Consider the following 14,540-nt stretch of genomic DNA (forward strand, 5'->3'; position numbering starts at 1 on the left):
GGCCTCACCCGTGGGGCTGATCCCCAAGCGAGACAGGATGATCTGGTTTTATGGGGGCTATCAGAAGCTTAAAGCCATCACAGTGTCCGATGCTGACCCCATGCCTAGGCCTGGGGAGATTCTAGACAAGCTGAGAGGGATGGAGAACTTGGCCCTGGCAGACACTGATAACATGTGAATCTTTAGCCAGACCTGGGAGGAACAGGTGTCCCAGGTGAAGAGGGGGCTGGGCTGCCTCAAGGAGGTGGGACTGATGGTAAAAGCTGGAAAGTGCAAGGGGGGACGGCAGAGGTGTTGTGTCTGGGCCACAAAGTGGGAAGCGGCTGCCCAAGCCCAGAGCTGGCAAAGGCCAAGATGGGGGCTCTTAACCAAGGGAGCCCGAATCACAGACCAGAGTGCTGGGAAAAGACCCAATCCCAGCTTGAAGCCCAGGGGTACTGGGGTGGCAAAGGGTGTGGGCTGCATAAACCTTCCCACATGCGGCCTGCAAGTGCCATCAAGCACACCCGACCTAAGGGAGGGCATAAGATTGGACTGTCCTGGTGTAACTCACACCAAGGGATGGGAGAGATGCTGGGGCATCCATGGGAACCTTGGTGGGTTCGAACTTCCCCAGGTCACTGGCTGGAGTGACCTCGCTCAGTTCGGTCTCAAAGGGGGGAGAGATGTGACGAACTGGGAAAGTTCTTAATGTTTTCTCTGAATACTGTGTTGGTGCCTCAGTGTCCCCATGGCAGTTCTTAAGTATCTGGCAGAGCCAAGGGCCAGTGCACCTAAATGCCTGACCCTCTGTCTCCTAGCAACTGATGGCCTGGGCCTCTCCCCTGCAAAGGTGCCAGCTGAAGGTGTTGGAGACAAAGGGATCAGGTGACCTCCTGGCCCGGGAAAGGGGCTGAGCAGAGAGGAGGGGCTGGGAGCGGTTGTTAGTTTGGAGCTGGCTGAGGGCAGACGTGGGGGTCTGGCTCACTGACCCCCAGAATGGACCCAGCCGAGGGGTCCGGTTCGCTGTACCTACAAGCTCTGTTTTAGACCCTGTTCCTGTCATCGAATAAACCTCTGTGTTACTGGCTGGCTGAGAGTCACGTCTGACTGCAAAGTGGGGGTGCAGAACCCGGTGGCTTCCCCAGGACACCGCTGGGGTGGACTCGCTGTGGGAAGCGCACGGAGGGGCAGAGGATGCTGAATGCTCCAAGGAGAGACCCAGGAGGAGAAGCCGTGTGAGCGTCTTGTCCTGAACAAGTCTGCTCCAAGGGAGAGGAGGCTCCTCAAAGTCCAGACTGGCTTGGTGGGGAGCAGTTCCAGAGCATCGCCCAGTGACTCCGTGACACTTACACACTGTAGGTTTTCAGCACCTCTGATAATCATGTTCTAGGTGTCTAAAATTAAGCATTTAAATGGAGACCATCTTTGAAAAATTCAACTTATTCTCAGAGCCTCGGTATCACCATCTGTAAGATGGAGCAAATAAAATACAACTACCAAGAATTGCTGAATCTCTTGATTGTTTTGAGAGTCTGGTTTATTAAGATCTGGTTTAAGGTCTGATTTAGGACTTGTCAATGTTTGAGTTTGGCTAAACTGCCTACAAGGGTGTTATGAGATTAATATTTGAAGAGCTTTGAAAGTGGGCAGTGCTGTATAAGTGATGTGTTACTTATTACAGCTCAGGAGAAGATAGTAGTTTAGGGCCTGATTCTGTCATGTGTCTCAGGCTAACCAGTACTTTACTTGGCAAGAAGTTCTACTGACATCAGCAGGATTATCTGCAGTCAGGTATTACCCAGAGAGAGTAAGGATGGCTGAATTGGGTCCTTACCTGTGTATCTGGCCAAATTCCTTTCTGCTTACCAAAACGGTTCCTGTAGTTTGAAGAGGCATGGTAATTTTCTTCCATCCTTCTCCCGTATTTAGATTTGTTGTGCGCTGCTGCATTCCACTTTTCTTACAAAATGCTTTATGATCCTTGAATGCAGAAATGCCTTCACCCACACTCTGCTTAAATTCATCTGCGTTCCTATTCTGATCATTCTAATCCAAATAGCTGACGTTTACTACTAGTCATGTGGCACTGCCCAAAACTCCCAACCATGCTTGGGGACCCATTGTGCTAGGCACTGGACAGAGCCATACTAAGAGACAGTCCCTGTTCTGAAAAGCTGGAGATAGTTGTTGGCAGCTATACAGCAGCAATGAGGCATGTGCCACCTCCAAACCAAGATAGCTTTACAAGAGCAGAACTTTGAGCCTACAAGTTACAAGTCAAATTGTACAGTCTCACGTGGAAACAGCATGATGTCCCTATTTATGAAAGGAGGATGCAAGAAAGATCCATGTGAATAGTGTGCTGGCATTTCCTTTAAAGGGAGAGGGTGGGGTAGAGAACAGGGGACAGCTTTTTGCCCTTCACACACAAGGAACATTGGAGAAGCAGACACAGCTGGTGGTACACAAAAGGGAACATTCTCTTAGTCACGTGAGTGACTTACCTGAATAGCCTGGAGTCCTTGCTGAGCATCTCCTAGCAGTTGAATGGTGAGGGTTCCGGAATCCTGGAGGGCACCTTGGAGGTACAGAAAGTTATGACCCACATGTGGTCCCGTGGTGCATTCCCAGCAGATGGGGACAGAACAAGTGTCACAGAAGAAATGCAGCACCTGGAAAAGGACACATCATTTTTTCCCCCATGACACACTAAGCCACCCACAGAAGAAAATAAGTATCTTAACCATAAGAGGTGATATTATGGGTAGTAAGCCAAGTATTCACAACAGCTTCTATAGAGGAAAAGCGATCCCTCTTGTAAGTAGCCACTCATACGTGGACAAGAATAAAATAGATGTGTTATTGTTTTCTTTCCAATTGTTAAAGCAGCAAAGAATCCTGTGGCACCTTATAGACTAACAGACGTTTTGGAGCATGAGCTTTCGTGGGTGAATACCCACTTCCTCAGATGCATGTAATGGAAATATCCAGGGGCAGGTATATATATGTGTGCTAGCAAGCAAGCAAGCTAGAGATAATGAGGTCAGTTCAATCAGGGAGGATGAGGCCCTGTTCTAGCAGTTGAGGTGTGAAAACCAAGAGAGGAGAAACTGGTTCTGTAATTGGCAAGCCATTCACAGTCTTTGTTCAATCCTGAGCTGATGGTGTCAAATTTGCAGATGAACTGAAGCTCAGCAGTTTCTCTTTGAAGTCTGGTCCTGAAGTTTTTTTGCTGCAGGATGGCCACCTTAAGGTCTGCTATAGTGTGGCCAGGGAGGTTGAAGTGCTCTCCTACAGGTTTTTGTATATTGCCATTCCTAATGTCTGATTTGTGTCCATTTATCCTTTTCCGTAGAGACTGTCCAGTTTGGCCGATGTACATAGCAGAGGGGCATTGCTGGCATATGATGGCGTATATTACATTGGTGGATGTGCAGGTGAATGAACCGGTGATGGTGTGGCTGATCTGGTTAGGTCCTGTGATGGTGTCGCTGGTGTAGATATGTGGGCAGAGTTGGCATCGAGGTTTGTTGCATGGAATGGTTCCTGAGCTAGAGTTATTATGGTGTGGTGTGCAGTTACTGGTGAGAATATGTTTCAGGTTGGCAGGTTGTCTGTGGGCAAGGATAGGCCTGCCACCCAAGGCCTGTGAAAGTGTGGGATCATTGTCCAGGATGGGTTGTAGATCCTTGATGATGCGTTGGAGGGGTTTTAGCTGGGGGCTGTATGTGATGGCCAGTGGAGTCCTGTTGGTTTCTCTCTTGGGTTTGTCTTGCAGTAGGAGGCTTCTGGGTACACGTCTGGCTCTGTTGATCTGTTTCCTTATTTCCTCATGCGGGTATTGTAGTTTTGAGAATGCTTGGTGGAGATTTTGTAGGTGTTGGTCTCTGTCTGAGGGGTTAGAGCAGATGCGGTTGTACCTCAGTGCTTGGCTGTAGACAATAGATCGTGTGATGTGCCCGGGATGGAAGCTGGAGGCATGAAGGTAGGCATAGCGGTCGGTGGGTTTTCGATATAGGGTGGTGTTAATGTGACCATCACTTATTTGAACTGTGGTGTCAAGAAAGTGGACCTCCCGTGTAGAGGGCATTCTATCTACTACCCAAGATCCACAAACCCGGAAATCCTGGACGCCCCATCATCTCGGGCATTGGCACTCTCACTGAAGGACTGTCTGGATATATGGACTCTCTACTCAGACCCTATGCCACCAGCACTCCCAGCTATCTCCGCGACACCACTGATTTCCTGAGGAAAATACAATGCATTGGTGACCTTCCAGAAAACACCATCCTAGCCACTATGGATGTAGAGGCTCTCTACACAAACATCCCACACACAGATGGAATACAAGCTGTCAGGAACACTATCCCTGATGATGCCACAGCACAACTGGCTGCTCAGCTCTGTGCCTTTATACTTACACACAACTATTTCAAATTTGATGACAATATATATCTCCAGATCAGTGGCACTGCTATGAGCACCCGCATGGCCCACAATATGCCAATATCTTCATGGCCGACCTGGAACAACGCTTCCTCAGCTCTCGTCCACTCACACCCCTTCTCTATCTACGCTACATTGATGACATCTTCATCATCTGGACCCATGGGAAGGAGACTCTGGAAAAATTCCACCATGATTTCAACAGCTTCCACCCCACCATCAACCTCAGCCAGGACCAATCTACACGGGAGGTCCACTTTCTTGACACCACAGTGCAAATAAGTGATGGTCACATTAACACCACCCTATATCGAAAACCCACCGACCGCTATGCCTACCTTCATGCCTCCAGCTTCCATCCCGGGCACATCACACGATCCATTGTCTACAGCCAAGCACTGAGGTACAACCACATCTGCTCTAACCCCTCAGACAGAGACCAACACCTACAAAATCTCCACCAAGCATTCTCAAAACTACAATACCCGCATGAGGAAATAAGGAAACAGATCAACAGAGCCAGACGTGTACCCAGAAGCCTCCTACTGCAAGACAAACCCAAGAGAGAAACCAACAGGACTCCACTGGCCATCACATACAGCCCCCAGCTAAAACCCCTCCAACGCATCATCAAGGATCTACAACCCATCCTGGACAATGATCCCACACTTTCACAGGCCTTGGGTGGCAGGCCAATCCTTGCCCACAGACAACCTGCCAACCTGAAACATATTCTCACCAGTAACTGCACACCACACCATAATAACTCTAGCTCAGGAACCATTCCATGCAACAAACCTCGATGCCAACTCTGCCCACATATCTACACCAGCGACACCATCACAGGACCTAACCAGATCAGCCACACCATCACCGGTTCATTCACCTGCACATCCACCAATGTAATATACGCCATCATATGCCAGCAATGCCCCTCTGCTATGTACATCGGCCAAACTGGACAGTCTCTACGGAAAAGGATAAATGGACACAAATCAGACATTAGGAATGGCAATATACAAAAACCTGTAGGAGAGCACTTCAACCTCCCTGGCCACACTATAGCAGACCTTAAGGTGGCCATCCTGCAGCAAAAAAACTTCAGGACCAGACTTCAAAGAGAAACTGCTGAGCTTCAGTTCATCTGCAAATTTGACACCATCAGCTCAGGATTGAACAAAGACTGTGAATGGCTTGCCAATTACAGAACCAGTTTCTCCTCTCTTGGTTTTCACACCTCAACTGCTAGAACAGGGCCTCATTTTCCCTGATTGAATTGACCTCGTTATCTCTAGCTTGCTTGCTAGCACACATATATATACCTGCCCCTGGATATTTCCATTACATGCATCTGAGGAAGTGGGTATTCACCCACGAAAGCTCATGCTCCAAAATGTCTGTTAGTCTATAAGGTGCCACAGGATTCTTTGCTGCTTTTACAGATCCAGACTAACACGGCTACCCTCTGATACTTTCCAATTGTTGGGATTTTATGGATCCCAATGAGTCTGATGCTGGTAGAATCAAGGGACTCTGATGCGATTCAATTTGATGTGATTTGATTCAATTCAACAAGGCCTTATTCAGTGTGAACAAAAGGACAGCCCCTGGTACAAAAAATCAGCCCCTCCCCTTGCTATTTTAGAGCACATGGCATTTACATAACAAATTACATAACATGAACCTCTAACCAATAAGAGTTAATCTTTCCACATATGGGGTTGTTTACCACATGCTCATAGTTCTCCATTCCACATGCTGAGCTCGCCCCTCTCCCCCTGACCTTCTCTAGAACGTTCCTAGGGCGGTGAGCAACAGCCTGCTTCCCTATGCATGAGCACCCTGCAAACCACATTTTATCCAAAATTAACATAAGCATACCCTTAACAAGACAGTACCAAGATGTCCATCCCACCCTTCTCTCAAGAACAGAAACCATCTGCCAACGCTCACCCATTTGGGTACTTCGCCTATTGCACATTTCAGATAACTTTTCTTGCATATACAAACAATGCATAAACTTACTGAGCCATTTAAATTTACTGTCCTATTGTTGCACTGGGCACATCAAGCAAAAAAACAAGGACAATCCTCTCTATTTGCAAGACAGAACATACAAGGCAAACTGAATGCAAACGCTTGCCATCATCACCAAAGGTGGTGTCGAAGTCAAGAACTCTGGCAATTCTCCTGTGCCAGCCAGCACTTTCAGTGTCAGTGGAACTTCTGGGAAGAAGCTGGAATTAGGAGGAAGAAACTGTACATTGTAAGTTAGTTACAGAATTAAAAGATTAGACTGACCACATTTTTAAGACAAATGGAATCATGTTGGTTAATAAAACTAAACTAAATCCCAAACCCACATTCACTCCAGAGTGGAACTCTGTATACGTCATATCATGTACATATTCACTAGCAGTAACTGCTTGCATGTTTGCATTCCATCCAGGGAGCGCCACCCAGCCCCACTCCTGGCCTGGGCCCAGGCCTCAGATACCGCCCCATGCCTGGGGCCCCAGTCTCGGCTCTGCTCCCACCTGCAGCCTCAGGCCCATACCCTGTCTGTGTTCCCCCGCCCCCCGAGCCATGACCCCACTTCTGGCCCCAGCTTGGAGGGAGTGAGGGAGCGCAGATGGGGTGGGGGCGTGATGAAAAAAAAGTTTGGGGACCGCTGTTCTAAGGTGATATATCAATAGGCTTTGCAATGTAGATTTAATCACAAGAGAAAGAGAATCAGTGGGGGACCACCACTTAATATGACCAAGCTTACTCCAGCTCCACCACCCTTTCTTACAATTAGTTTTTTGTTTGTTTTTTTTAAAAGCTTATCTAATCTCCCCCTCAGAGACCTCAACATATGTTCACTCTGCAATAAAGATGACTAGACAGTGAAAGGCAGCTGGAGGAGGATAGAGTGTAGTCAACTTCAAGATGACCTGCTAGAATCTTCTAAATCACCAGGTCTCAAATTGTGAGTCGGGACCCCAAAGTGGGTTGTGACCCCAAAGTGGGTTGCGACTCCCTTCGAATGGGCTTGCCAGGACTGGCTTAAACTTGCTTCAGCCCTTGGCAGCAGGACTCAGGTTGCAGGCCCCCTGGCCTGGGGTTGAAGCCTTGAGCTTCAGCTTTCCCCACCTGTCCCCTGGGGCTTTGGTCCTCCCATCCACCCAGGGCAGTGGGGCTTGGGTGGGCTCAGGCTTCAGTCCCCCCACCTGGGATCATGATGTAATTTTTCTTGTCAGAAAGGGGTCACGGTGCAATGAAGTTTGAGAACCCCTGCTCTTAGCACAAGTTGAGATCTTGCACCAAAACCACAGAGATTCCAGTTTTTTCTTCCAGTAGAAAGATACATATAAGGGTTCTCTTTCAAGCAGACAAATATGTACTAAATTTGTAGAGACCCACATATAAAAGACCCTCCTGATCTGCTGCCCCCCACACAGGGTGACCAAACAGCAAGTGTGAAAAATCAGGATAGTGGATGGGGGGTAATAGGAGCCTATATAAGAAAAAGACCCAACAATCAGGACTGTCCCTGTAAAATCGGGACATTTGGTCACCCCACCCCCAATTCCCATTTCTGGAGTAGCAGCTGAAATCGGAAGGGTTTGGATCATGATTATTGGACATCATATACATTTTAAAAAACTATGACTAATCTTGGATTAGTAAAAACACAATCTGTAGAAGGATAAAAAGTTAATCTTCCATTACAGAAGAGTATTCTATCATAACAAAATGTATTCATTTTATCTCATTTTTAAGAAAAGAATTATGTTTTATGTTTGCCTCAGACAAGTTTCAAAAAGATTTCAAGTTCTCCCCCACTCAATCGCATCCCCCCAAACCAAACATATATAGCTGCTTTGCAAAAAGTTCTTTCTAGGTGTAACATTTGGGGGTGCCTTCCACTTAAATTGTTATTTTCTTGTTTTTAAAAACCATAAGGACAGGAAGCATAAGATTGTTTTTTTTCCCCCTCTTTGAAACTTCATTTTTTGCCCCACTTGAAGACACACAGATAATGAAAGGGCAGGGGCAGATAGCCACATTGTAATTTAATGGATAGGATTTTGGAATGACCTCTAAGCCATGGTAGCATTATTAACTGCTGCCCATTCATCCACAGTTGCTCAATTTAAGAACAAATGCTTTGTGAATATAGCCTCAGAAATAAACAGCCATCTTGTTTGGGGCAGGTAGTGTGGAGAAGGAAAATTGGAGATAAAGATATCCCTTTCTTCCTAAATTAAAGAAAAATAATCATAATAATAATTAGGGATCACATGAACTATTTTTACTGGATTTACTGTTTGGTTTTGTAATTATTACTAGGTTGTTCTGTTCTAAAGATAGTTAAGGAATAAGTGATTTTCTTTTTAAATATTCTCCACTTTGTTAAAGTACCACACTTAGGAAGAGGGTGAAAATCAAATGTTCAGCTACAAAATGGAAATAATTGGTTAGGCAGTAGTACTGCTGAAAAGGATCTGGGGGGTACAGTGGATCACAAATTGAATGAGTTAACAACAACATGAAGCTGCAAAAAAGGCTAAATCTAATTTTAAAATGCACTAACAACAATACTGTATGTAAGACATGGGAGGGAATTGTTAATTCTACTCAGCATAGGTGAGACCTCAGCTGGAGTACTGCATCCAGTTCTGGGCATCACACTTTAGGAAAGATGTGGACAAATTGGACTGTCCAGAGGAGAGCAACAACAATTATGAAAAGTTCAGAAAACCTGGCCTAGGAGGAAAGGTTACAAAACTGGGCACGTTTAGTCTTGAGAAAAGATGACAGAGAGAACCTGATACTAGTCTTTAAATACGTTAAGGACTGTTACAAAGAGGATGATGATCAGTTGTTGTCCACGTCCACTGAAGGTAAGATGAGAAGTAATGGGCTTAATCTGCAGCAAGGGAGATTTAGGTTAGATATTAGGAAAAACTTTAACTATAAGGATACTTAGGTTCTGGAACAGGCTTACAAAGGGAAGCTGTGGAATCTCCATCATTGGAGGTTTTTAAAAACCAGTTGGACAAACATTTGTAAGGGATGGTCTAGGTTTACTTGGTCCTGTCTCTGCACAGGGGCCAGACTTGATGATCTCTTGAAGTCCAGTCTGGCCCTAGATTTTATGATTCTACATACCTGGGGAGGAGAAGAGAGAGAATATGGCCCTGAAAGTTTACACTTGTGGGATATTTGGCAGTTAGTGCCACTGTTAACTCATAAACAAGTGGTAAAGCTGGGTTTGTGGGTCCTTAACATTTTCAATGGAGCAACCTTCAAACTATATTGATTTTTAAAATACATTATATGCATGTAAAATATGAGAAGGTGCTGAGCTTGTTAGTGGAGATCATTTATTCGGGTGATTAGTTTACCTTATTGGCACTATAGAAGAAAATGTCCAATTGTGAGCTACATTCCAATCTTCTTTAAATACCAGTGTCAGGGTTCCTTCCCTACTCTCAACTCTGGGGTACAGATTTGGAGACCCACATGAAAGATCCCCTAGGCTGATTTCTACCAGCTTAGGTTAAAACTTCCCCAAGGCACAAATTCTCCCTTGTACCTTAGATTAGGTAAACGCTGCCACCACCTAGTGATTCAAACAAACATTTAGGGAGGACCACTTGGAGCCTATCTCCCCCATATTATCTTCCCCTCCACAGCCCTACACCCCCTTTCCTGGGGAGGCTTGAGAATAAACAAGATGAGCACAGACCAACCACCTTGGGTTTTTAGGAAACCAAAAAAAAACCAATCGGATTCTTAAAAAACAGAGCTTTCTTAAAAAGAAAAAAAGGTATAACAAGCACCTCATGTCAAAGAACTATTATTGGGTTTTATTGTATCACAGAGCATCTTATTCCCAGAGCAGACATTAAGATATTCTCCTCTGAGAACAAGGGTTTGTAAAAGAGATCCAAGACCAAGTTAGATATCCTAAACATATAACTGCACATATCATCCCATCACTGGGACATCAATTATCAATTTCCTGTCATTCCATTCGGAGTATATAGATATGAAAAAAAAATTGGAAAAAAGTGTATGATACCCCATCCCTTCAAGCCAGCTTACCATGTATTCCAAAATTCTGATCAGCTATAAGCTTGAGATTCAGGAACTCTTTAAGACTCTGTTTCTAATTTCACTATATGTGCTTTCAAGTTTTAGGGGAATCTGTTACTCAAACTATTTAAGCGTATAAAAGCAGTGTGTGCTGTGGAAAGCATATGTCCCCCACCCCCTCCCCAACTACTCCTCTCCTCCACAAAAAAGTAAATGAGACAAGGTGGGTGAGAGAGACCAACAGAAGCTGGCCCAATAAAAACTCTCTCTCACCTTGTGTCTCTAATATCCTGGGACCCACAGGGCTACAACAACACTGCCTTTTTAAAAAAAAAAAAAAAAAAAGTGATACACATTCCCCATCGCATAGGTCTGACCAGAAGGCAGATTCACAACCACACTCTTTGTTTATGTGTACTAATTTCCACACCACAAACACAAAAATTTTAAAAAAATGCACCACCATCTTTTCAAGGAAGAAATGGACCCCATGACAACTTTTCACCTACTTTTAGGTTAACAAAAATAGATGTTAGATCCCTAAAGTCAATACTTCTTCCACTGAAATAGAAATCCTTACAATCCCAAGTGAACTGTTGAGAACATTGGTGGGTCTTCTAGTGGTCCAGTGCCAATGAGATTGTAAAAGTTTATAGCTAGCCCTCTTACACAAATCAAACCACCCTCATGGGGACTAGAAACAACTGACACCAAATGAAAGTAGAAGGGTTAGATCTCCTCTAACCCCCGCCCTTTGCTTAAGGCAGGAGGGGGCAGTTGAGAAGGGAAGCCTCCCGAACAGGACAGTCGAAAGCAAACCAGCAATTCTCCCTGTCAACCAGGACACAAGTTCTTCCCCAGAAACCTAACGCTCACCCGGCTTTCAGGCCCATCCTGATGGGAAACCCGCCCCGCGATATTTCCAAGGGCTAACGGCGATCGCCAGCCTAAGGGAGCGAAGAGGGGACCTGCTGGCTGGGGCGAGCCCTGGCCGGGTGCAGGCGGAGGGAACCCGGCGCCCCGCAAGGGCACCCAGCGGGGAGAAGGGCGAGCGGGCGGCCGGCGCACACCTGAGCCCGGCGGGGGGGGAGGTTAGAAGGCAGCTCCCAGAGAGGATGGGGGCAGGAGGGGGCTCGGGCGCGCGGGAAGGAAGAGGCAGCCCTGAGTTGCCAAGGCGCCGGCAAGGCTCACCTCGTCGCCGTGGTGCCGGCAGTGGCTGGCCCGGTCCAGGAAGAAGGCGAAGATGCCGTCGCGCGCGGAGGCGGCGGCGGAGGCGGAGGCGGAGGCGGGGGCCGGGGCTGGCTGGGCGCCCGGCTCGGGGTCGGGCGCCCGGCCCAAGCGCTCGATGAAATGGTCCATGGTGAGGCTGACACGCCGGGGAGCCCGCACGCCGCTGTCGCCCAGGAGCTCCGGGAAGTCCAGGCAGCCGAAGCTGGCAGCGTTGTGCTCGTTCCAGGAGCTGCAGGGGGGCTCGCCATGCCGGCTGTACGGCCACCGGGGCAGCAGCGGGGCCGGGACCGGGGCCGGGGCGGCTGCAGATGCGGCGGCGGGGGACAAGCCGCTGCTGGACCAGCGGTGCTGCTGCTGTTGCTGGCGCGGGGGAGGAGTGGGGCCCCGGCCGCTGTGGTGCTGCTCCTCAGCGGCGGCCCCCACCACGTCCTGCAGGTTGCCGAGGAGGAAGCTGGAGGAGGGCAGCTCGTCCATGCCCCAGGGCTCTGAGAGCGTGGCCTTCTGCTCGCAGATGGGGCAACGCAGCTCGGGCGCGGGGAAGGCGGCCGCGGGCAGGCGCTGCGCTTCCAGGCACTGGCAGCAGACGGGGTGCAAGCAGGGCAGAGCCTGCAGGCGGCAGGTCGGGCCGTACAGCTTCTGGCACAGCAGGCAGCGCTGAAAGTCCGCCTCGGGAGACGAATCCATTTGCAAGCGGCCTGGGTGCGGGGGGAGGAGGCGGCGGCGGCCGCCTCAGCAGCAGGGACTCGTGCAGAAGCCGGGCTGCGAATCACTGGCTGGCACCGACGATTAGTCGGTGTCTGCGGCCAGCCGGATCCTCGGACTGCTGAGCGCGCGGAGTCGTGTCCAATTCGCTACTGCGCAACGGACTCTGCCCGGCTGCCTCTACTTAGCGCCCCCGCCAGGGAGCGCCGTGGCCACAGTGTAGCGGGTCCCCAGAAGGAGGCAGGCTGACACAGAGTCTGCGTGTCCCCACCACCACCGCGGGCGCCTCGACAACGTGGTGACCACGTGCCTCTTCCAGTGCGCGGGCGCCACTCCTGACCCCCACTTCAAGTGTGAACTGGCCCCAGCGCTGCGGGAGCGTCGGCAGGGGATCGCTTTGCTGCTCCTCTGGCCTAGTGGGCGCGTTCTCCCCATCGCTCTGAGCCGCTGCTCGCCCGCCGCCCCCTAGGCCCTGCGCTGCTCCCGCTCCGGGTCAGCCCCAGACCGGCTGGCTCCAGTCCGCGGTCTCCCCTCTAGACTCGCAGAGCCGCTGTGCAAAGCTGTGCGAGACTCCCATCCTCCTCTCTGGTTCTCGCGAGCCTCTGCAACGAATGGGATCACATTTCCTTTGTCATCTCGCCTCTTCCTGGATCTTTGATTAAGAAACAAAAGTAAATACAACCCCCCAAAAAGGCACTTCCCCCGCAATGTGCACAACCAAATCCACTAGCAATTGGCACCGTGTTTGAATCAGCAACAGCAACAGCGGCAGCAATAGCAGTTACTCACTCCGCAGCAGCAGAATCCCAAATGATAGAATGTTGGATTCTAGCAGAGCCATCGCACTGGGGGAGGGTGCCCCCTCTGTCCTGGTGGGGGCTTGGGGTGTTTGCTTTCCCCTCAGCTTGAGTTTGAGAGCATGGCAGCGCCTGGGCTCTCGGTACGCACCCTCTCCTTTTCCCTCTCTCTGGACGCCTGTTATTAAAACTGCTGGGAGTTCGGAATCCTTTTAATCTCCAATAGTCCTATAACTGCGAGATGCGTTTATGTACGAATTGTGATTAGTTTGCCTTTTGTCCTTTATACGTGTAATCATGGGATTCGCATTGTAAACAAGGAGCGACTTGTATTGAGAGGACAATTATACAAGTTTGATTAAATTTTGAAAACATCTTATTAAAAAAATTATTCTGAGCCTTAAATCACTCAGTTTAAATAACACCTCTTGTTATGTTCTGGACACCTATTCATTAACTAAACCTCATACCTGTGATCCTGTACAACTGAAGCAACAGGAACTCCTGTATCAAAATGTAAGGGGTGGGTGCAAGGATTCTAGGATTAGTATTTAAGAACTCTGTTAAGAAGATGAGTAAATAAGTAAATACACAAAACTAGCCTTAATGTAATATGAAGATTGTGTTTTAACCAAACTCTCAAAAGGCAGGACATTCCAAGAGTTAAAGTTGCTGCTTCACTGTTAACTCAGCTAGATTGCTTGTCCTCTGTAGATATGGTGTGCTTTAGTGCACCAGACATGAAAAGATACATGATGTTTTACATATAGTAAGGGAAAGAGAAAATACTGAAGAGATTTAAAACATGAAAAGGAGGTAGGATTAGAGTTAGAAATGAGCTACAAAGCCAGAAAGGGTACAAATCTATAAATGAAAATATTAGGAAAGTGCTGAAACTGTCAAAACATGACGTAAACAGGGTATGAAACAAACAGCTAAAAGGCAAACGCTAATAAAATAAATGAGCAAAATAGGAAAGAGAAAAACAGGGTAAACAGATTGTATATCATTCCAGCTCCTCTTTTAGCTCTGTCTTGCAAATATTTATGCACGTTTTCCTTTTGTGCCAAGAAGTAAGCACATGTTTAAGTATTTGGAGAACAGGGGCTCTACTCTGTATGGTCCTGGATGCAGCAAAGAGATTTGCAAAGAAGAAGGACCTTTTCTCTTGCACAGTCTCATTGACAAGAGTGGGACTCCCTGAGAACATAAAAGTCCACACATAGAGATCAGATAAGAGTGTCCACCAGCTTCCTCAGTGGATCTTGTCAGCTTCTTCATCTGGACATAATA

The 14,540-nt window shown here is 47.9% G+C and overlaps 1 protein-coding gene across 3 annotated transcripts in view; it reads right to left on the reverse strand.

The window, feature by feature from the left end:
- Positions 1–13,578, reverse strand: part of LOC115642554 (E3 ubiquitin-protein ligase TRIM71-like) — a 58,246-nt gene extending 44,668 nt beyond the window's left edge. For all 3 annotated transcript variants that reach the window (XR_003998203.1, XM_030546176.1, XM_030546177.1), the window contains exons 1-2: positions 11,710–13,578; positions 2,487–2,654 (exon numbers count right to left, since the gene is read on the reverse strand). Coding sequence is in view for 2 of the 3 variants with exons in the window: in XM_030546176.1 (XP_030402036.1) it covers positions 2,487–2,654; positions 11,710–12,432 (891 nt within the window). In the remaining variant the exon portion in view is untranslated. The remainder of the gene's footprint in view (positions 1–2,486; positions 2,655–11,709) is intronic.
- Between the last annotated feature and the right edge of the window lie 962 nt (positions 13,579–14,540).

This window comes from Gopherus evgoodei, unplaced genomic scaffold (genome assembly GCF_007399415.2).
Source record: "Gopherus evgoodei ecotype Sinaloan lineage unplaced genomic scaffold, rGopEvg1_v1.p scaffold_41_arrow_ctg1, whole genome shotgun sequence".
In the NCBI taxonomy this organism is placed as follows: domain Eukaryota; kingdom Metazoa; phylum Chordata; order Testudines; family Testudinidae; genus Gopherus; species Gopherus evgoodei.